The sequence below is a fragment of the Scardinius erythrophthalmus genome, assembly GCF_964197995.2.
Source record: "Scardinius erythrophthalmus genome assembly, chromosome: 17".
NCBI classification, from domain to species: domain Eukaryota; kingdom Metazoa; phylum Chordata; class Actinopteri; order Cypriniformes; family Leuciscidae; genus Scardinius; species Scardinius erythrophthalmus.
Genome location: NC_138237.1, coordinates 10525127 through 10549364, shown reverse-complemented (window position 1 = coordinate 10549364; position 24238 = coordinate 10525127). Strand labels below are relative to the sequence as shown.

The 24238-nt window shown below is 35.2% G+C and overlaps 2 protein-coding genes across 4 annotated transcripts in view; both read left to right on the top strand.

Moving 5' to 3' along the window:
• ptpn13 (protein tyrosine phosphatase non-receptor type 13) overlaps positions 1-13837 on the top strand; it is an 81382-nt gene extending 67545 nt beyond the window's left edge. For all 3 annotated transcript variants that reach the window (XM_081391384.1, XM_081391385.1, XM_081391383.1), the window contains 18 exons: positions 473-626; positions 760-915; positions 3390-3561; positions 3946-4156; positions 4349-4434; positions 5475-5536; positions 5949-6104; positions 6200-6365; positions 6978-7067; positions 8724-8830; positions 8988-9043; positions 10011-10111; positions 10250-10398; positions 11100-11190; positions 11287-11624; positions 12360-12575; positions 13010-13072; positions 13160-13837. In XM_081391384.1, coding sequence (XP_081247510.1) covers positions 473-626; positions 760-915; positions 3390-3561; positions 3946-4156; positions 4349-4434; positions 5475-5536; positions 5949-6104; positions 6200-6365; positions 6978-7067; positions 8724-8830; positions 8988-9043; positions 10011-10111; positions 10250-10398; positions 11100-11190; positions 11287-11624; positions 12360-12575; positions 13010-13072; positions 13160-13237 — 2452 coding nt within the window. In that variant the 3' untranslated portion in view covers positions 13238-13837. The remainder of the gene's footprint in view (positions 1-472; positions 627-759; positions 916-3389; positions 3562-3945; positions 4157-4348; positions 4435-5474; positions 5537-5948; positions 6105-6199; positions 6366-6977; positions 7068-8723; positions 8831-8987; positions 9044-10010; positions 10112-10249; positions 10399-11099; positions 11191-11286; positions 11625-12359; positions 12576-13009; positions 13073-13159) is intronic.
• A 616-nt stretch (positions 13838-14453) lies between these two features.
• On the top strand, positions 14454-23652 carry sdad1 (SDA1 domain containing 1). The gene is made up of 22 exons (XM_081391561.1): positions 14454-14747; positions 15567-15671; positions 15755-15853; positions 16845-16955; positions 17067-17138; positions 17781-17881; positions 17975-18032; positions 18220-18294; positions 18838-18939; positions 19027-19096; positions 19271-19374; positions 19461-19518; positions 19652-19710; positions 20578-20654; positions 20773-20870; positions 20977-21053; positions 21919-22045; positions 22138-22229; positions 22325-22512; positions 22634-22718; positions 23204-23365; positions 23493-23652. The coding sequence occupies exons 1-22, from the start codon at positions 14658-14660 to the stop codon at positions 23535-23537; spliced, it is 2055 nt and encodes a 684-aa protein (XP_081247687.1). The 5' UTR covers positions 14454-14657; the 3' UTR covers positions 23538-23652.
• The last annotated feature ends 586 nt before the right edge of the window (positions 23653-24238 follow it).

Genomic DNA, 24238 nt, shown 5'->3' with positions numbered 1-24238 from the left:
ATCTGCAGGATAAATGACGTGGCTTGTTTTGCCTGAAGACTTCTCTTTGAGCAGAAGAGAGAATTAGAAATGAAGAACTAAATAACAGGAAAAGGTCGATGCCTTTTAGTCATGTTTAGTCTGATGATAAAGACTAGTTACATCAGTTTTTTTAAGTTGTCTTTTCTTTTTCTTTTAAACTATTTTTTTTAAATTATGTTTTAGTTTTTTGTTTCTTAGTTTCAGTGTCTATCAAAAATTTTATTATATTTTTTATTTTGATTATTTTATTTTTATTTCAAATAAATTTTATTTTTGGTTTGTTGGTTTCAATAATCTAAAAGCATTTTTTCCCCCTATTTTTAATGTAGCATAATTTTCCCCCCCCAATTCTTAACAAAACAGGCCAGTTGTCATAGAATTCATATTTATTAATCATGATCCATTTCCTGTCTCTATCCCCCACTGCTTCCTGTTCGTCATCTTTATCCAGTGATTTGGACAGCTCTGCACTTGGTATGTCATCATCTCCATCTCTTCCTGAGGGGGGGATCCTGAGCCCCAGTCCTGACCCTCTTCCTCCACCACTGCCAAACCCTGTTAACCTCTGTCTACCAGAACACGGCCAGGAGGAGGAGTTCATTCCGGTGAGTGACCATTAGCGTGACTATGAAATTATCTTTTTTTTCCCAGAATTTCTAATGGAAATTGATTTCTAATGTAGATTTAAAGCATGAATTCTCTGCTATGATCAAAACAAGAATGTTTGTGTCATTTTAGGAGGTGGAGCTGAAGGTCTCTCTGGTGAAGTCTGATAAAGGAAGTTTAGGTTTCACCCTCACTAAAGGGCCAGATGACAATTGCTACATCCATGACATTATCCAGGACCCTGCTAAAGGAGATGGCCGCCTGCATCCAGGGGATCGCATGATAATGGTATGATAATAGGGATTAGTGTTGGGCGATCTTTTCCATTTTCAGATCGTCCTATCGTCAGACTGCGAGAATGCCCATATGCAATATTATCGTGCGCTTGTGGGTGGGTGCAAGAGAAAGACTTTTACTCAACTACTCAATGTTTTCAACCATCGAATGTTTATTTTGTTTCATTACTAACAAAAAAAACAAAACAGTTATAGTTTGTAAAAATACACACTGATGTCTATGGAAGCACCAATAATCAATATAATAAACTTTCAAACATAATTTGACAGCGTGTTTTATTTAGTAGTTAAATATAAAGTTTACACTGTTTTCTCACAGTTCACCAGACACTTTCACGTTTTTGGGACTAAGTGGATGAATCTATGTACAAATCTGTCAGATAGCATAAACAAACTTAAGTCTTTAGCTTGTTAACTTATTGATAAACTGACATGATTAATATAAAATTATTTAAAACGGGTGACAAGTTTATATACACTGCCGATAGTCACATCACAGGATTTGCGATGTCAAGTATAGGGATCGTAGTTGATCCGTACGGACCAGGCCCCATGTGTTTCTCGGATTCATTGCAAAGTTTAACCATCATAGAGAGAAAGTTTATCATTTGTACGTGTTTTAGGTCCTGTCAGTTTAAACATTCAAGCGATTCTAAACCATTTGAGGTCAAGAAGACACGAAAGAGAACTCATTTCGGATCTCACATGCTGTTTTCTGTGTGCGCACACAGAACTGCGCAGACAGCACGCGAATACCAAATTCAGTTCTCTTCCACATTATTTGTGCTTGAACAGACACATAAATGCATAATTATGTCAAAATGCCCGTCTCTGCAATGGCAAGTATCCTCGTAAACATTCGCTTATGGCTTATGATTAAACAACTGAGAAAGAAAACGGATGCGTATCATTAAATTGGATCTGTGCATTCAGTCTTAAAGTGACAGCGGCATAATAAACCTGCTGCTGTATGTGTCATTATTCTTAATCGAATAACAAAATACAAAGTGAAAATCACTTTTGTAGCTGTAATAGATTAATTATATTACATTTTTACAGTGAAGACTATGCAGTGTTATTTTACATTTGATTGTTCAATTTCTGTACCTGACTACTGCTAGACTTAGCTGAAAAACATAAAGCATTGTTTATTTCATTTGTATCTTTGTTCTATTGTATTTATCTATGTTTGTAATTTGTTTATTATTTTTATGCAGATGCACTCCCCTACAAAATCACCCCCAATCGTTCTAGAATGATTAATTCTTACCAAATAGAGCTATTCAAGTCATCTGGTGAAATTTGTTTTCATACTGCAGTATATATGACAGAAAAACTAAATATCGCAATGTCAGTTTTTTCCAATATCATGCAAGCTTTGCACAAGAAGGTGATGGTGCCGGTGAAGGAGTCGCGAACCACAAACCTATTCGTACATTATCTGCTGACATAAGGTATTTTAATTGCACTTTAACAAGTAAACTGAACGGCCTGGTTCATGCGCAATATTTAGAGTTAACAAGTCGTTTTTTTTTATGTTGGTGTGTGAAATAAAGCTGCTTTTTTCATCGTTGACTGATTGTGCGGACCTATGTTATTAGCTATATATTTTTATTTTATAATAATAATAATAACAACAATAACTAGCTATTTATTATTATTTTATAATAATAATAACAATAACAAATATTGTGTTGTCACACCCGTTGTATTATTATTATTATTATTATTATTATTATTATTACTAGGCATAAACGTCAATATTTTTTGTTAATGTGCTATGCAAAAAAACGAAATGCTGAAGAATGACAATGCCTCTCTTTTCTTTGTCTCTTTTGTAACAAGCACTCTTGACATCATTTGTGAACATATGTCTTTATTGTGAATATCACCTTGCAATTAAGTTTTGATGTGGGCTGTAGTTTTTTCAATGTAAACTAATCCTTATTTCACGTGCGTGTTGGTGAAGTGCTGGCTATATGCGGTGATGTTGATGTGAAACTATGGAGGTGCAATTTGATAAAAATAGCCTAATAATAATAACAATTTAATACAATAATGGGAAAATTAGCCTAATATTGTCTTGATTATCATCAAAGACATCCGCTATCGGCTATATCTGACTATTCGAGCCACGATATTAACATCTATTGGCATAGGGATGGGTGCAATTTTACTCTTATCTAGTTTTGTAGATAGAGTTCTAGTTCTAGTAGATAGATTTCTATGTATGTTACCGGCAAAGTGTGAAATCCCGGTATTGTATAGAATGCCTAGGCAATGTATAGAATGCCTGATGGTTTTTGGCAAAAATACATTGCCTAATTCTATACATTACCTAGGCACTACACTAGCATATAAAGCTAACACACATGGACTACAAGCTACAAAATGTACATTTTAATTTATTTTACACATTGTTATTTGTGTTTTACGCATCTTCATTCTTCTTCCTGTTTTTTTTAGGTGAATAACACTGAGGTGTCCGGCATGAATCACACAGAGGTGGTCAACCTGGTTCGCGCCGCCCCCAAAGTCGTGGACCTGGTGGTAGGCCGTGTCCTAGAACCTCCCAAACCACCAATAGAGGCCCACCTCCTTCCCGACATCACGTTTCAGTGTCACGACGAGCCTTTAGGTAATGGAAATATCAAGGTATATTGCAACTGATCCTCTTTACAACTCAATGGTGTTCCCGGAAATGCCCAGAATCCAGCTGGGCAAGTATATTTTGCTGCGTTTGACCGATACATGTGGCGCATTAGTGTTATCTGACTGTCAGAGGTCAATGGGGGCTTTACTGGGTCATACAAAAACACAGATATCCATCAGCATAAACAAAGCCCACCTGCGTTTCACTGGAAAAATGAGCTCAAGGGGTTCAACAACAAGCTAGATAAGGGTGTCGGATTTCAGCTTGCTGACAAAAAAGTGAAAGAAAGAAAGAAGGTGGTGTTAGTTTAGTGCAGCCGGATCACTTAAGTGTTTGTTTACTGGGTGTGTGTGTGGCCGTCTCTTGTAGGTCTGGTTCTCGATGGAGGAAGTAACAGTGGGTTGGGCGTACTGTACGTGAAGGACATCATCCCAGGATCCGTAGCCTCAGCAGAAGGCAGTTTGAGACACTTGGATATCATACATTACATCAACGGCGCTCCGACGCAGGATCTAACCTTGAGCGAGAGCCGCAGACTCCTGCAGCTGTCACTGAGGAATCTTAGTCTCAAAGCCACCAGGTGAGTTTGTCGCACGACACCACTCGCAATGTTCTCCAAAAACACTACAACGTTCATTCCAATATGCATAAAGGATTGAATTATTCAGGTGTTGGGAAGATTCTTTTGATAGACTTGTTTGTCAGCTGTTATGTGATGTGTGAAACTGTAAAACTTCTGGACGGATGCCACTATCTAACTATATTTCCGTAGGCATGGGAAGCCTGTTTTTCCGGGTGAGGAGGAGATTTCATTGCTAAACAATAACATCAGTTCTAAAGTCTCCCAGAGTATGAACGGTAAGTGTAGTGGGAAATAAACCAGCTGTACCTACATGTTTTTTGGTCAAAATTTTGTCACCATACACTGTTCAATAGTTTGGGGTCGGTATGATTTTAAAGACTTTAATGCTCCACAAGGCTGCATTTTTTTTTAATACAGTAAAAAAAATTTAATTGTCAAACATTTTTATAATTTAAAATAACTTTTTTTTTATTTTAATATTTTTTTAATGTAATTTATTTCTGTGATCAAAGATGAATTTTCTGTGTCTTCAGTGTCACATGATCCTTCAGAAATCATTCTAATATGCTGATTTGGGTCTCAAAAACCATTTCTTCTTCTTATTATTATTATTATTATTATCAATGTTGAAAACAGTTGCTTCATATTTTTGTGGAAAGCATTGTTTTCCAAGATACTTTGAGAAATATAAAGTTGAAAGGAACTGAATTTTTTGATATAGAAAATAATATAAATCAGTAATATAATTTTTTTTTTTAAGTTGTATTGTGCGTACCCCAAACATTTGAATGGTAATGTAGTAGTGATGTTCAGATTCAAAATTGGGTTGTGAAAATTATCAAATATATTTAAATATGCCAATACATTTCAAGCGGTTAAAGATATTATACATTTGTAAAGATAAGGTAAGTTTGTAAAGTTTACATTGACTGATAATGTTGGTGTAATGTAACACACACTGAAGATGTCATCATAATATTTGCATACTGAAATCTGATTGGTCATTTACAGAGCGAGAAGCAGAAGCCTAAAAGTATAAAACTTCAGGAAATGCTATTCTAGTTGTTGTATATTATATTACACGAGTCTCTTATAATATTGCTTTTAGCTAACATTACTCCTTAACTATGGTAAAAACACATGATCTTGTGCGGCTTATTGCTTAAATGAATGGTATCAACAGTTTATTTTTCTTTTGACTTGTGGCATTCTGATGCTCTAGTTAGTAGTTAGTTGTTGTTACTCTTCTGGTTGTAAGCTGAGTAATTTACACTGTGACCTCATTTCTCTCTTGCTCTTTCTCTTTGTATCATAGGTTATCTCCATAGCAACGATCGTAACGAATTAGAGGCCCTGTCCGGGATCTGTCCTGCTGAGGTAAGAACCTGTAGAACTTCTGGTAAACTATTACCTAATATTGATCGGTGCTGCTCTGGCTAAATATTTTATCACTAAATAAACCGACTTCAGAAACAGAAACTATTATACTGTGGGTGCTGTTTGTGGCATGTGAGACGGGACACAAACAGCCTGAAATTTAACTGAGGCAGGTCAGATTTCTGCGGTCTGTTTGTTACAAGAGGAGCCGGTGAGAGGAATTTGACTCGATTTTCAGGAAACGTGTTCCGTCAATGGCCAACACTGAGGCTTCTTCCTTCCCTGAATTCACTGTAATTGTGCTTCATTGTCATTGTGGCTTGCTTTCTTTTGTAAGTTTTCTCCAGTTTTTCCTCGTCTCATTCATTTTGCCTTCTTTGTTTCACTCTTTTCTTGTCTAAAATGTTTACAGGAGCAGATTGTGAAGCTGCAGTTGGAAAAGCCGCCAGCAGGGGGCCTGGGCTTTTCTGTGATTGGTGGAGAAAGGGGTATTTTCGTGAAGTACGTCACCCCTGGAGGCACCGCAGACACTGCAGGCACGTTGCAAGTTGGCGATCGTTTGCTCAAGGTACATAAGCAATGTTTTTACACTTCACACCCATTTTTTTTAAGTTGCATTTTTAAATTGAACTTCCGAAAGCCAATTTTGCTGTTTGTGTACAGGTCAATGACGATCTGATGATCGGCGTGTCTCACTCTAAAGCCGTCACAACCATCCGTAAATCTAAAGGCTTGGTGCACCTCATCGTCTCCCGTCCACCTGACCAAATGCCCAACACGTACCTGGGCTTTCTGCCTCTCAAATCCAACGGTGTTAATGGCAATAACGGTACAACCTCATGGTTATTAATAAAGTAGAATGAATGAATGAATGCCCGGAACTGTCAGGTTGTGTTTATCTATTTTTTTGTCCAATTATTTTTTTATTTATTCACATAGTAATTTAAAAAAATTACATATATAAAAACAACATATTTAATATTTATTATTATATATAAAAACATTTTGTCTATAAATATACAGATATTTAAAACTTAAATAGAAAAACTTTTTTTTTTTTTCATATTTATTGTTATAAATAATGAATTGATACATGTTTTTTAATGTTATTTTAATGAAAGAGTAATTATAATTTACCGCCTGTTTCACAGACAAGGCTTAAGTCTAGTCCCAGACTAAAATGCATGTTTGAGCTGTTTTAACTGAAAGCAACTTGCATTGTCATATCTTAATATGTCAGTGGTATTGTTTTGTCTCAATATGAACACCAGTAATGTTTTCTTCTAATGCATGTTTATAAAAGCTACTTAAATGTCCTAATTGAACTAAGGACTAATCCTGGCTTAATCTAAACCCTGTCTGTGATACCAGGCCTAAGCGTAATAATTTAGTCTTACAAAAAGGGCTAATGAAAATCTGTTATTGTTGTGTGATGTTTCAGATGTGAGTGAAGACAGTGGCGTGAAAACAAAACTCCAGACGCCATCAGAGCAAAGCAAGAGCATCAATTCACCTCCCCTCCCTCCGATAGGTACAATAAAGATCACATGACCAGTTTTATTTTAGTATTGAGGATTGATATGAAATACTATTTTTATATACACTGCTCAAAAAAATAAAGGGAACACTTAAACAACACAATGTAACTCCAAGTCAATCACACTTCTGTGAAATCAAACTGTCCACTTAGGAAGCAACACTGACTGACAATCAATTTCACATGCTGTTGTGTAAATGGAATAGACAATAGGTGGAAGTTATAGGCAATTAGCAAGACACCCCCAATAAAGGAGTGGTTCTGCAGGTGGTGACCACAGACCACTTCTCAGTTCCTATGCTTCCTGGCTGATGTTTTGGTCACTTTTGAATGCTGGCAGTGCTTTCACTCTAGTGGTAGCATGAGACGGAGTCTACAACCCACACAAGTGGCTCAGGTAGTGCAGCTCATCCAGGATGGCACATCAATGCGAGCTGTGGCTAGAAGGTTTGCTGTGTCTGTCAGCGTAGTGTCCAGAGCATGGAGGCGCTACCAGGAGACAGGCCAGTACATCAGGAGACGTGCAGGAGGCCGTAGGAGGGCAACAACCCAGCAGCAGGACCGCTACCTCCGCCTTTGTGCAAGGAGGAGCAGGAGGAACACTCCCAGAGCCCTGCAAAATGACCTCCAGCAGGCCACAAATGTGCATGTGTCTGCTCAAACGGTCAGAAATAGACTCCATGAGGGTGGTATGAGGGCCCGACGTCCACAGGTGGGGGTTGTGCTTACAGCCCAACACCGTGCAGGACGCTTGGCATTTGCCAGAGAACACCAAGATTGGCAAATTCGCCACTGGCGCCCTGTGCCTATAATTTCCACCTATTGTCTATTCCATGTGCCCAACAGCATGTGAAATTGATTGTCAGTCAGTGTTGCTTCTTAAGTGGACAGTTTGATTTCACAGAAGTGTGATTGACTTGGAGTTACATTGTGTTGTTTAAGTGTTCCCTTTATTTTTTTGAGCAGTATATATATATATATATATATGTATATATATATATATGTGGCTTTTGCATCTGATCTCTTTATATATATATATATATATATATATATATATATATATATATATATATATATATATATATATATATATATATATATATATATATATATATATATATATATATATATATATACTGTAACTGTAATGTTTTATATATATATATGTGGCTTTTGCATCTGATCTCTTTATATATATATATATATATATAACTGTAATGTTTTTTTATATATATTATTACATATTAATTAAATATAAAATTAATTAAATACAATTAAAATCAAAATGGAAAATATACAAAAAAAATATTTAAGTTTTAATTTTAGAAATATTTTTTAGTAATTTTATGTGCATGTCATTTATTAGTTTATTTGTAGATGTTTATATAGTCTTTATTATATATTTATTATATAATATATTTCTATATTATATTTATATAAATTTGAAGTAAATGAAAAATATTGCCATGGCAAATATTTTTTATATTTAATTTAATTTAATTTAATTTTTCAAATAGCACACATTTTTTCTGACTTAAGTTTTATAAGAAACCCCATATGAGACATCATTCTAGCAGATAGCTCATCTGAATTTCACCTGGACATGTGAGAGTGTGGTATTTACATTATTTGAATGTGTGTGTGTTCTAGACTATGACACAGGCTCTCTAGAGAAAGGCAAGGGAACAGAAGGAAGTGGTGACCTATCAGAGGACACAGACTGTGATGGCTCGTCTCTGCCCGAAGACTCCCCAGAGGTACGGCCATCTGTAATTAAACTTTGAATATCTGCAATTTTACAGCAGTCAATCATAGTTCATAAGATCTGATCTAATAACAATGGACTTTGAGGCAATTGTATTGACTTGGAACAGCTCATAGTTCAGATTAATATTCATGTTCCTCTGTCTTCAGACATCTCGGAAGGTTGAGTGGAAGGAAGAAAATGTTGATGCCCCACTGAATGACAGGTGAGGAAGATGAAAACAATTTTATCAACTCTCATAGGACTCTTTCACTAATTTCACATCTACAGTGGGTGTTTTTGTGTCAGCTTACATTTAAAACTCAGAAAATATGGTTAAAAATGCAGTGCAAAACTGCAACAAAAAAAAGGTGATAGTTTTTAAGCAACATCAAATATTGTTTGAAAAAAGACTTCTCACCCAAACACTTTCTATTCGGTAAACATGACTGAATCCAGACTATTTAAACAATAAAGTGTAGATTAAATGTTGTTTGGATCTATACTACTGTACAAAAAGTTTTTATTCAGCAAGTATGCATTAAATTGGTCAAATATAATGTTACTAAAGATTTCTATATCAAATAAATGCTGTTTTAACTTAATATTCATCAAAGAACCAGGAATAAATGTATCACGATTCTCACAAAAATATTGAGCAGCAAAAACTGCCAATAATAATAATAGATAATAACTGAGCAGCACATCAGCATATTAGAATGATTTCTATCATCAGAGTAATGACTGATTCAAATTCAGCTTTGTCATCACAGGAATAAATTACATTTTTAAATATATTCAAATAGAAAACAGTAAATTAGTTTTAAATTGTAATAATATTTAAAAATATTACTGATTTTACCGTATATTCTATCAAATAAATGCCTTCTTAATAGACTTCTTTCAAAAACATCAATAAATCATACGGACCCCAAACTAATAATTCTCAATGAGTCAATGACCAACTCCCAACAACCATGTTATCATTGTGGTTGTTATAAAAGGAAATGGTGTCCTTACCCAGAATTCATTTTATTTTCTCTGTAGAGATCTGTTACACAGTCAGAGTGAAAGCACTTGCGTGTTATGCATCATCAGGTCATGCTCTACTGTTTGAGCTTCAGGAATGACTGAAACTAATAACTATATCCTCCTAAATTCAGTCTAACACGTTTGTTCCGATCAAATGTTAGTGCCCTGCAGTCCTCGTCAGGCCAGCTGGATGAAGATGAGATCACATGGGGGAGCGATGAGCTGCCAATAGAGGACATCAACTTTGCTAAATTTGCTGAAGGTCAGTCAGCAGAAACCTGTTTTGCTGTTGAAACCACCGTTTCTCACAGGGAAATGGGTCATTTTCTTATTGTTCATGCAATCAGTTTGTCTCATTGTAACTGTAATACATGTTATTTTTCTTCTCTCTCTTTCTCAGATGGACCCATTGTTACTGAGGATGAGCTGACGTCTCTGCCGCTGGTTAAAGTGGTTCCTGACGGCCATTACACATCCACTAACCTCAACACTATAGTCCGTATGATGAGAGGCCTGCTGGAGCAGAAAGTTCCTCTGCAAGAGTTTGAGGTGCAGAAATATTTCACTGTACCAGATACTTAAAGAGAACATCTGTACTTTTTGCAGATTAAAAGCAATTTCTGTAAGACTTTACAATATGATTCCGTTTGTTAAAATCAGTTTACTACATTAGTCCACGTGAACTACAAATGAAAAATACTTCTAAAGCATTTAGAAGGTTAATCATAATTTCAACATTTACTAATACATTTAAAATCCAAAGTTTTATTTATGTGCTATGAGCTAACATGACCTTAGAATGAACAGTTGTATTTTTATTAACTAATGTTAACTTAAATAATTCCTTATTGTTAGTTAATGTTAGTCAATGCATCAACTAATGGGACCTTATTGTAAAGTGTTACCACACTTTCTTCTAGACGTTTATAATGACTGCTGAAAATTCAGCTTTGCATCACAGGAATACATTACATTTTAAAATATATTCAAATAAAAAACAATTATTTTAAATTGAAAAAATATTTCACAATATTACTGTTTTTACTGTAGTTTTGATCAAATAAATGCAGCCTTGGTGAGCATAAGACGTCGTACAAAAACATAAAAAAATCTTACCAATCCCAAACTTTCAAATCGCAGTGTATATTTTTATTATTTATTCATATCTTTTTTTGCCATGAATATAGCATCTAATGCTAATATGGTGATAAAATAATCCATTTTTATGGGCATATTGTTTTCTTTCAAAGAACCTGCAGAATTTGCGCCCCTTGGATGAATGTCTGATTGGCCAGACCAAAGAGAACAAGAAGAAAAACCGTTACAAGAACATCGTTCCATGTGAGTTAGGAGAAACACTGATGTTTAACAATGTTTCAGCATGTTTCTCCGCGCTTTTTTTGCATATTAATCATCTCTTGCTCTGTCATGATTCAGTTGACACAACCAGGGTCGTGTTGGGAAAGGATGGCGGCTACATAAATGCTAACTTCATCAAGATGCCTGTAAAAGACGAGAAGTTCCTGTACATCGCGTGCCAGGGGCCGCTGCCCACCACGCTCGGGGACTTCTGGCAGATGGTCTGGGAGCAGAAGTCCAACGTGATCGCCATGATGACACAGGAAGTGGAAGGAGGGAAAGTGAAATGTCAGAGGTACTGGCCCGATACGCCCCGCTCACCCGAGATGGTAGACGACCGGCTGCAGATCACACTGGTCAAAGATCAGCACCTGGACAACTTCGTCATCCGGCTCATAGAGGTCAAAGACATCCAGGTAACAGACAGCTCTCTCTCTCTCTCTCTCTCTCTCTCTCTCTCTCTCTCTCTCTCTCTCTCTCTCTCTCTCTCTCTCTCTCTCTCTCTCTCTCTCTCTCTCTCTCTCTCTCTCTCTCTCTCTCTCTCTCTCTCTCTCTCTCTCTCTCTCTCTCTCTCTCTCTCTCTCTATGTATGTGTATATATATATATATATATATATATATATATATATATATATATATATATATATATATATATATATATATATATATATATATATATATATATATATATATATATATATATATATATATATATATATATACACACACACACACACATACATGCATACATACACACATACATATTATGATTTGATAGCACTAAAAATTATATTGTTGTTTATATTATTTTATATTTTCTTAAATACTAATTTTTATTTTACAGTGACATTACAATAGTAATATTTCTTATTTTTGTTTTTTTGTTATTTTAATAATTTTATTTAATACTATTACTACTACTACTACTACTACTAATAATAATAATAATAAATATTATTATTATTATTATTACTCTCGCTCTCGAACATGAGCAAGCACAGCAAATCTGGAATTTCATCAACTTTTATCAAAGATAGCAATTTGATTTTTTTTTTCCCAAATCGCGCAGCTCTAATATCTTTATAAATACACTTATAGATATAGTGATTTAAATGCATAAATCTGCATATGTGAATATCATTCTCTTTTAGACTAGTGAGATCCAGAGAGTCACTCATCTGAACTACACAGGCTGGCCTGATCATGGAACCCCGACTCAACCAGAACAGCTCCTGACATTCATTTCCTACATGAGACACATCCACCAATCAGGCCCCATCATCACTCACTGCAGTGCAGGGATTGGCCGATCAGGAACGCTCATTTGCATCGACGTGGTTCTCGGCCTAATCAGCAAAGATGCAGATGTAAGTGTCACCTTTAAAATATAGAGGTCTGTCATTATTCTTTGAGCAATTGACTTGAATTTAAATTCGTAATGTGTAAAGTGTTTCACTTTAAAACACTTTAAATTCGTTAAGTGTTGTTATTTTTAGAAATGCATTTTTATTTGGATTTAATTTGCGATAATCACAATTTTGTCTGGCTGAATTTATATATGTATGAATATATGTATGTATGTATGCATGTTTGTTTGTTTGTTTCTAGTAACACTTAATAATAAATTGACTTTTTTAAATTACATAAATTGTATAAATAGTTTAATGACAAAATCGATCTCATTTAAGAACATCATATAAAATGTATTAATATATTATATTATATAACTGTACATTATTAGCTTTGTGATTAATAAGTGATATTAAGTTACATGTAATAATACCACATTTCCTCTCTTTAGTTTGACATATCAGATGTGGTACGTACCATGAGACTCCAGAGGCAAGGCATGGTGCAAACAGAGGTAAGAATTTCATAACTAACTATGAATTTAATTAAAGTTTACTTCTGCTGTCTTTCTTCACGTAACATTTCCTGTTGTCCCCTCCAGGAACAATACATTTTCTGCTACCAGGTCATCTTGTATGTGCTCCGATGTCTCCAGGCAGAAGAGAAACTCTCAGGATAAAAGCGTGGACCAGCACTGCCTTCTTTCTCTCCTCACAGAGTCACAGATCAGCTGAAAACACCTGCGGGCTTCAGTCATCCAGACGTTTCTTTGATTTCCGATCAGGGGCTTCGACCTTGTCCGAACAAATTATGTTCTTACGATGTTTTGGACGTCTGTGATGCATACAATTCTTACAGAATTTTGTGTATACTTATCGCTTACATTCTTGACCATTGGCTGCTACTTCTTTGAAAGCATTTATTTTATAACTTATCTTTTTTTTTTTTTTTTTTTTGGTAAAAACTGTTTTTATAGATTCCTTAAAGATTATGGATCAAATAAAAAAAGAAATGAATTCATATTTTTTTGTGGTACAAAATTATTCTTGTGTATTTTAAATGAAATGATGCTGGAAATGTTGCCTTGACAGAATACAAGACAGTATTTGCTTTGTAAATCTTTTAGAAATCACTGAGTGCCAGTGGTAATCGAAGAAATTAAAAGTGTTATATTTAGTGTGATATTTATCATATGAAATCTGTTGATATGTTTTAAAGCTGTTACATACTGGACAATTTGCAATTTGTAAATAAAAGAATATCATGCCTTTAAGATTTCCTTTAATGTGTTTTTGCCATTTCTGCTACTGTTTTTAAGACTTTCAGGTCTTACTTATGATTTTTCTTTATTTGGATGCATTGAGAGGTTTTACTAGGTTTGAGATAAACATTGTCTCTAAATTCAGTTTTCGGAATTGCAAAAAGTGCTTTTCAAAAAAGTGTTTTTACACATTTGCTTCTTGAGCAAGTATAGCTGTCTGTATCAGTAAAAACAGATTTGACTATTTCCCCGTTCCATTGATGGTTTCCTCATCTCTTATATACTATTGGCATATAAAATACTAATTATATAAAACACAGGCTGTAGAAACTCAACTCACATAAACAGCCTCAATAGCAAAATGTCAAATTGCAGATTTCTTTATCTAAACATAATGATCAGTGACAACGGACAGATTACAATTAAAATGGATGTGGTTTTTAAATCGATTTGGATTGATCAGTAGTATTAGTGAAATGCAAAAACAACTGTTAGAAATCTACTTTTAATTGGGAATGTTAAATAACCTAAAAAATGTGCTTTTCAGTTGGACTAATGTAGTTTCACAATTATTTAGCCTAGTGGCGAAAATGTGCATACTATATAAATGTATCCTGCAGTACCTCCATTCTCCACTTGGGGTCGCAGCAGTCTACAGAGAGATAACTGTTGAACACCGCTAGTGACGCTTTTGAGATCCTCCTGATTGTCCTTCCAGGCTTTCCGTAGTTCGCTGGCAGCATGGCGTCCTTCTTATGAGCCACGCTGGTGAAGAAATAATAGAATCAGTCAAAATAAACGTTCTTTTCTGACGCGTCGTATAAGAAAATAATCAAAAATGACGGGCCGTAACAATAACAAATTACCGACGAACCTCCCACAGTTGCAAAATCTGATCAAGAGGGATCCGAAGTCCTATACGGAGGAGGTAAGACACTTGCTATTGGATTTGTCAACTGGCCTGGTCGCGAGTAAACCACAATAATTATATGACAAGCACTATGACAAGCTGTTCATGTATTTATTAAACCTAACAAGCGTCTAATTTTATGTAACGTAACTATTCTAGTTATGTAACTTTCGATTTCGTAACTATGTATTAATTAGAATTACTATTCTATTATTATTAGTTTTATTATTAACAAAATGCTATGGGGATCTGTTGTACAGATAGCAGTTATGATAACTGGTATTGCTAGTAACTGTAATAGAAACTTAGTGATACGGAATAAATGTATCTAGTTTTACTAAAACATTTAGTTTTATCCATGGGTGTAACGATACCCTCATGTCACGATTCGATACATATCACGATACGATATTATTGCGATACTTCAAGACATATGATAAAAGCTTAACAAGAATAGTACTGTTCATTTAAAATGCTAAATTTGAGCATTGGGGGAGTAAATGAATGGGCTTGGACTTGGTGCTGCTGGTAACCCAATGCACAGGACAATAGTGACAACATAATTCATGTATTCATGATTCTGAAGCTGAAAATACAGAATTATTTTAGATGAATATTATTATTCATTATATTCAACATTACATATAGTAGTTTAATGTAGTTCTGACACTAAAAAAAATTCTCTTCACAGTAATTTTAATTTTGGGTGAACAATACACATTAAATATTGTCACTAGAATCCACAATACATATTGTTGCATTTTTGTATTGTGATATGTTGTGACACAAGATATTGTTACACCCCTACTAAATGAGCTTAATTTGTTGTCATTCCAGTTTTTGCAGCAGTATCGTCATTATCAGTCAAATGTGGAGATCTTTAAACATCAGCCTGACAAATCCAACAAAGACCTGGCTGATTTGGTCATGTTCCTGGCTCAGGTATGGATGTGCTCTTTATTTATTCTGCATTTGATCTCTTATGAATCAGACCGTTATTGACTGATTGTGTTTTTTGTCTCCAGGTTGGACACTGTTACTTAGAGGAGCTGTCAGACTTCCCACAGCAGCTGACTGATCTTCTCTTAAACCATCACACGCTGCTGGAGTCAGATCTCAGAATGGTACGAATGATATTTGTTGTTCAGATTAAGTTTTTACAGGACAGTTAGAATGTCGGTTAGTTTAAACTAACTCAATCTGGATAGTTTCTTACAGTCTTTCTTTCAGAGTAAGAGCTTCTTTTTTAAGGTACACTATGTAATTTTTGACCCTCTAGCGCAGTGGTCTCAAACCGGTTCCACGGAGGGCCTAGTGTATGCAGGTTTTCTCTTTTACCTTGAACCAAACTGATTGAGTAGGTCACTAATTGGTTAAGATCTCCCCTCACCTGGTAGTCTAGGTCTTAATTGGGCAGTAATTGAAGGGAAAGACCAAAAACCTGCATACACTAGGCCCTCCGTGGAACCGGTTTGAGAACTCTGCTCTAGCGGTTAAAAAACAAAACTGCATGAAGAACATTTTTGGGTGTGCTTCGGCTCTGCGTGACTGTGTGGAAGAATATGACCCTTCACAATAGATAATGCTTAGATAATGGATATAGATAATGGACTCTGTTAGAGTAATATGCATTTACTCTCCTGTTGAGGAATATAAACTAAACTCCATCTCCACGTCACATTTACATTTCAAATCCAAAAAAGCCAAGCTAATGTTGATTCTCGTTTTATTTCGAGCTCTGTCGCGTTTACTTTTTAGCATTTTTAAAACGTGACTAGATTGATTTAGTGAGCTCTATGTCAACCTTTCTCGCTCATTGTGAGAACAAACATATGACACTACACCTTACATGCGTCAAAGTAGCCAGAGCAACTTTTCAATTTTTTTTGGATATGACGAGACGCGCACGGGCGAGTAACATATGTAAACAATTTCTCAAAAAGAACGCTTGCTATAGTGAATCAGGGTTAGAAAAAAAACACGTATTGGAAGAAGGATTGATGTATTGACTCATTGAAATTTTGTTTATTTTGAACAAAATAAAAGTTACATAGTGTACCTTTAACTTTTAAAGATCTGTTTTCTAAAGGAATAACTTTTTGCAATTTCTTTCAGACGTTTTGCAAAGCCCTCATCCTCTTGAGGAACAAAGATCTGGTCAGTCCCACCAGTCTTCTGGGACTGTTCTTTGAGCTGCTGCGCTGTCATGACAAACTTTTGCGAAAGGTCTGTGAATTTTGCAGTGCAATTCTGATTTTAGAATTATTGCAAATTCTCAAAATGTTGCATTGAATTATTGCAAAGCCTTCTGATCAAAATTGTCCTCTGTCTCCTCAGACTTTATATACCCACATTGTGACCGATATCAAAAATATCAATGCCAAGCACAAAAACAACAAACTGAACACGGTAAGGCGCTTGTATTTGGGTATCATATTCATTTTCCATCAAGTGACAATTGAAGGACTGCAAAATATGCAAAACTTCACATAAAAAAACATCAGAAAAAATAAGAAATGATATGTGGTATTAAAGAAGTCACGATAATCTTTTCTTCCATATTGTAATATATATATACTCATATATCAGAGAGAAATGGCTTCTGGAACAAGAAAAAATGTAGGGTGGGACTTTTTTTCTCCATTGGGAATTGATTGGGTGGTTGTGGTTTGCTATTGGTGGATCTGATGTGAGTGACAGGTTGCCCCGCCCTCACACCAGTAAACACATCATCAGAGTAGTGAAGAGATGTCGCTGCAGGAGAGGGGAAGTTATTTTGATTAAAGATTAAGAGGTGACATGAATTAAAAAACTTTGTGTAAATCATTTATAAAAAATACTGCATTATTTCATAAAAAAGGATAGTCAATTTTGATTTGATGGTGACATTTTTTTCCTTAATTTACCCTCTAAATTGTTGTCGTGTACTTATTTCGATATTTCTTAATTCTATTTTTGGGGTGTGAAATATGAAACTGACATGTTCATGAGATTCCCTTCCCTCCATTTTGAAATAAATACTCAGCTCTTTTGTGTTTCTTCTGCGCTCAGACCTTACAGAACTTCATGTACACCATGCTGAGGGATTCAAACCCCATTGCTGCCAAGATCTCTCTAGATGTAATGGTTGAGCTTTACAGAAGAAACATCTGGTGAGTCCTTGAACAGAAGCATCTTTGTAATGTGATGCCATTTAATATGATCTGCAATCATAACTGTTTTTCATTCCCACATCAACCAATCAGGAATGACGCAAAAACCGTGAACGTCATCACCACAGCGTGTTTCTCCAAAGTCACAAAGGTTTGATTTTTTTTGCCTTCACTCTAATTTAATATGTATGAATTTCCAGTATTAAAATATTTAGTGACATATTTGTTAAGGATACTTTTATTTATTATACACTATATCATAACTTTATTCACAAAGCTGCTTTACAAGGGCTTATGATCTCTTCTAATATGTTTTGACAATTCCTGTCTTCTCTCAGATCCTTGTGGCTGGATTGAAGTTCTTCCTGGGAAAAGATGAAGATGAAAAGAGAGACAGTGATTCAGAATCTGAGGTAAATAAGTGCAATTTTTTCTTCTGCTTGCTTCTTTTATGTACACTACCATGCAAAAGTTTGGGGTCATTAAATTGTTATTTTTTTAAGAAATTAATTCTTTTATTAAGCAAAGACACATTACATTGGTCAAAAATAACAGTAAAGTCATTTATAATGTTACACAAGATTTCTATTTCAAATAAATGCTGTTCTATTGAACTTGAAAGAGAACATTGAACACTGAAAATGCTTCTTGTTTACCAAATTAGTATATTAGAATGATTTCTGAAGGATCATGTGACACTGAAGACTGGAGAGTAATGAGGCTGACAATTCAACTTTGCATCACATACATAAAATGTTAAAATATATTCAAATAGATAATTGCTATTTTAAATTGTAGGAATATTTCACAATATTACTGTTTTTACTGTACAAATAATTGCAGCTTTGATGAGCATAGGACACTTCCTTCAAAAACATCTTACAGACCCCAAATTTTTGAATGGTAGTGTACTTTAAATATTAAAAATAATTATTAAATGTGTTTTTCCTCTGTAGGATGATGGGCCAACGACCAGAGATTTAATGATCCGATATTCCACCGGAAAGAAAACGTCCAAAAATAAGAGGAAAATGGAGAAAGCAATGAAAGTCCTCAAGGTTAAATGAAGTGTTTCATAATTAACAAATCAATGTTTTTTTGTTAATGTCACTGCTAAATTTGTAATTTTCATTTTGTTTTCTCAGAAACATAAAAAGAAGAAAAAAGTGGAGGTTTTTAATTTCTCCGCCATCCATTTGATCCACGATCCACAAGGTCAGACCACCCTTTCACACTTACATAGAATACAACATACATGTAGTGATGTAGTGTAGTGGTTAAAGATCTGGTACCTGGAAGTTGCAGGATCAGACCCACAAGAACTGATCCATCTTGTGAATCACTTTCTATAAAAGCATCTAGATTAGTAATTATATCTGTGTTATTCAGATTTCGCAGAGAAGCTCCTGAAGCAGCTGGAAAGCTCAAACGAACGGTTCGAGGTGAAGATCATGATGATGGAGCTCATCTCTAGACTCGTGGGAATTCATGAGGTAATGTATAAGTGAGCGTTTGCACATTTATGGTTCATTATTTTCTCATTAACTTTATCTAACCTGTTTTGTTTCCATCTTTACAGCTTTTCCTTTTTAATTTCTATCCGTTTGTCCAGCGGTTCCTTCAGCCTCACCAGAGAGGTAAACACTGCTGTCTTTATAGAATACTTGCACAAATAATGTGTAATTCACATCATTGTCTCTTATCTAATACTCATGTCTTCAGAGGCCATGTTTATGTCCTCCTCATGTTAATTTGTTGTTTTTGTTTCAGAGGTGACCAAAATTCTGTTGTGTGCCGCCCAGGCCTCCCATCAGCTGGTCCCTCCTGAGGTAAGAACTCATCATGAGGCGTTTATATATTATTAAACGAAGGTCGGGTATGCTGTATTTGAAAAACGCTGTTTGAAAGTTGGTAGCAAGAGGGAGATTTGAAGAAAGACTGTAGAAAGAGAGATGGCTGAGAGACATTACAAAAGAATATCACTGGAAATTGAAGGGCTATGATCCGGAAAGACCTTTAGGACCCGCGTTAATTTTAGAAAAACTGTCCAGCGCTGGAGAGAGCTAAGTGAGAAGGCCTGAAAACAGAAGCGGGGGTTGCTTTGATTCTTCTCCACTCGTGAGTAACATTAGGTTTGAGTGTCATTGTTTGTCTGGAGCTGCTGTGCTTTCATTTTTTTGTGCTTCCTTGTCGTCTTCATCTTCGCTTTATTTTTCGTGAAGCATTATTTTGTTGCGCTTCTGCTACGATAAATATACATCCACTCTTGCATTGCGTGTGTGACAGAGGCCAGTTAGTGAGAGTTGTGCAGGCTGATGACTGCTAGAGAATACTGTGTTTACTGTTTAGCGTCCTTGTTAGTCGGGGTTCGTCAGACTTTCAGGCTTTTTCATTTTTCAAACAAATGCTGTTCTTTTGAAGTTTAGTTTTATCAAAGAATACTAAAAAAAAAAAATATATATATATATATACACTGCAGTTTAGGAGCAGCACAACTGTTTTCCAAATTGTTGAGCATATTAGAATGATTTCTGAAGAATCATGTGGCACTGAAGACTGGAGTAATGATGCTGAAAATTCAGCTTTGAAATCACAGGAATAAATTACGTTTTAAAATTTATTTAAATACAATATACTTATTTTGCCAACCCTGAACTTTTAGTGTTCTAACTAATTCATTACTGTTACATCTACAGATCGTTGAGCCAGTCATCATGACCATCGCCAATAACTTTGTTACGGACAGGAATTCAGGGGAGGTCATGACAGTTGGGTAGGTGCTGTGTAAAGCTCAATGAAATACAATGAAGTGTTAAATTGTTTAATGCAAAATACTGTTATTTTGTCCCTCATTTGCATGAATGTCTATGTTGTTCATCCTCATATCTCAGAATCAACGCTATAAAAGAACTGGTAGCCCGCTGTCCTCTCTCCATGTCAGAAGACCTGCTTCAAGATCTCACACAGTACAAATCCCACAAAGATAAAAGTGTGTGGTTTGTCATTATTTATCATAGTCTGTTCAACAGATGCTATATACTTTGAATGAAATGAGAACAGAATAGACTCTTTGACACTTTTTGTTTATCTTCCAGATGTTGGGATGTCTGCCAGAGGTCTTATCCAGCTTTTCAGAGATCTCAATCCAAAGATGCTGCACAGAAAAGACAGGGTGAGAAGCTTACAATATTCAAATATAAAAAAAAGTATTTGAATTGTACATTCTACATATCAAGGATTCCCAAGTTGTTTTGTCAGTCAAACCTTTTTGACTTAAATATTTACTTAAAGATTTTAAATTAATATTTCAATAAACAAACAGCACATTTGCATGTTCATGGTTCCCTGCCATCTGTTAATGGTCACATGACATGCAGATAAACAGATAAAATGTCATGTTTTATTTTCATTTTTTATTTTCATAAAATGATTTATTCATTAAAATGTTACATTTTTATTATTTAATAAATTGTTAAGCTGGAAATCCTGTTCTAGATGTAAACTACCAATCAAAAGTTTTGGATCAGGTTTTTTTTTTTTTTTTTTGGTGAAAGAAAGGAAGAAATTAAAACTTTTATTTGTCAAGGATGCATTGATGAAATTTATCAAAAGTGACAGTAAATGTTACAAAATTTCTTTTCAATAAAGAATACTTTTAATAAGTATGACAGTTTCCACAAAAATATTAAGCAGCACAGCTGGTTTCAGCATTGATAATATTTAGGAGAAATGTTTCTTGAGCATCAGATCAGCATATTAGAATGATTTCTGAAAAATCATGTGACACTGAAGACTGGAGTAATGATGCTGAAAATTCAGCTTTGCGTCACAAGAATAAATTACATTTTAAAATTTAGAAGCCATAAACAGTTCTTTTAATTTGTAATATTTGACAATATTATTGTTTTTACTGTATTTTTGATTACAGATTTAGTGAGCATAAGAGACTTCTTTCAAAAACATTACAAAATCTTACTGACCCCAGACTTTTGAAAAGTAATGTACCTTATTGTTTTTGCATTTATTATTGTTATCAGGGAAAGCCCACAGAATCCTCTAAGGAGGCCAAAATCCAGAGCTATGGAGAATTGGAGGCCAAAGACTACATCCCTGGTGCTGAGGTGCTGGAAGCAGAGGAGAACGTGAATGAAGAGGAAGATGAAGGTATGTGAAAAGCTGTATTAGCATTTGCTTATTAATTCATCTAGTAATATGTGTGTAAAACATTTATTCCACTGTAATGCTTTCCCTTCCAGACGGCTGGGAGAGCGCCAGCATGAGTGGGGATGATGAAGATGGAGAGTGGGTGAACGTGCATCACTCCTCTGATGAAGATCAGGCAGAAGTGGTGAGGATCAAACCACTTTCTTGTATAATTCTGCACTTGATTCTAATGATGGAAAATCATGCATCTGAACCCTATTTGTTATTTGTATATGTCAGGCTGAGAAGTTACAGAGTATCCCAGAGGACGAGCGCAAAGCCAAAGCTGCCGTGGTCAGCACGAGTCGTCTCCTCACGCAGGACGACTTCAAAAAGATCCGCATCGCTCAGATGGCCAAAGAGGTCAGCTCTGCTCCCGGGAAGGGTCAGAAGAGGAAGAACGTAGAGAGTGATGAGGAAGAGCAGAGGTAGGACATGCTTCGGGCAGGATGTTTCTTTACGGGAACAAGTTTGTTTTTTTAATAAACTGATAATAATCAGTCTATTCACATATGAGATACTTTTTTTCTTTTCTTTTTTTTTTTCCAGAGGAGAGTTGCTTAGCCTGAGAGACATTGAGCATCTTCACAAGAAACCCAAATCTGACAAAGAAACACGACTGGCAACAGCCATGGTGAGTGTGGGGGATAATATTTTATTAATGGATCCTTGCTAAATTAAATTATAAATAAAAATAAAATTGTTTTATGATCTGAATGATCATGTGACACTGAAGACTTGAGTAATGATGCTGAATGTTGATGTCAGCTTTGCATCACAGAAATAAATTAAATTTTTTAATATATTTAAAAATAAAAAACTGTTTTTACTGTATTTTTGATCAAATAAATGCTGCCTTTGTGAGCATAAGAGACTTCTTTCAAAAATATGACTGAGCCCAAACTCTTGAATGGTAATGTTTATGTATATGTTTTTTCCCCCCTCTCAATATCAGGATTTTAGTATAAAAAAAAAAAACTATAAATATAATTTTTTTTTTTTTTCTTAAAATACTGATGTTGAAGGAAAGAAAACATGTTAATTGCCATTTTGTCAGCTTCCCATAGCAAAGAAAAACAAGGTTAAAATTTCCACTTTCTTGACGTTTTTCTCTCTCAGGCTGGACGGACTGATAGGAAGGAGTTTGTTAAAAAGAGGAGTAAGCTAAACCCGTTCGCCAGCACCAGTAACAAGGAGAAGAAACGAAAAAAGAACTTCATAATGATGAAACACAGTCAGGACGTGAGGACCAAAGGCAAACGCTCCTTCAGAGACAAACAGGTGAGCCTGCAGCTCTTTCACATCTTTAATAACTTTAGATGCAATAAACCTCTATGCACTTCCCATTTAAGTTCAGTTTGTGTTGTGTTTGTGATGTTTCCTATTAATAGTGATCTTCCCCCCTCAGATCGCCCTCAGAGATGCACTCTTAAAGAAGAGAAAACGCAAGTAATTCCCACCTGTAATGGACTAGAGCTGACTGAATGGTTCATCTCTTGACATGATCTGTGTGGAAGACTTGGCTGTGTGGATTTTCATGTTGTCTTTTAAATAAATCATTTAAACAGTTGAAATCTGTTGCGTTACTTTTTGAATTTGAGCTACAAATAGGCCTTTGGACAAACTGCGCCCATAATAGTTGAACTAAATTAGTTTACAATGAGCAATAGTTCTACAGCTTTTGGTTTCATATTTTGTCATCTAACACAATGATGTTCAGACATTTTTAGATTATAACTCTATAACATTGGCATAGGCCTATGGAAAGAGTCGTGAAACATCTAAGCCAATCTATGTTCACAAAACTGCTTCAGCTTTACTTTCTGTAGTACTTAAGCTTTTATACATGGTCCAGGGGTGGTGTAGCAACCGTCCAATGAGAATATACATTACATCATATAGAATGAAAGACAAAGAGAAAAACAAGTCCATAGGAGAGATCTGTCTCAGTATATGTTCTGGACATATCCAGATCTCCTATCTGAGCTGGTTTCCTAGAAACACACACACACACAATACATGAAAAGGAAATAAAAACTTCTTCCCATTTTCCCCTCGTATCCTATTCCAAAGTCAGAAAGGTTATACAGACCAGAGAGAGGGGTCACAAAGACAAAAGAAAAAACAACAAAACAGAGGCAGGAAAGTCTGGCT

Coding starts and splice junctions, on each gene's coding strand:
- sdad1 (XM_081391561.1), top strand. CDS start 14,658: ATGACGGGCCGTAACAATAACAAATTACCGACGAACCTCCCACAGTTG. Junction 15,672..15,754: donor TGGTCATGTTCCTGGCTCAG/GTATGGATGTGC, acceptor TTTTGTCTCCAG/GTTGGACACTGTTACTTAGA. Junction 19,519..19,651: donor CCTTCAGCCTCACCAGAGAG/GTAAACACTGCT, acceptor TTTTTGTTTCAG/AGGTGACCAAAATTCTGTTG.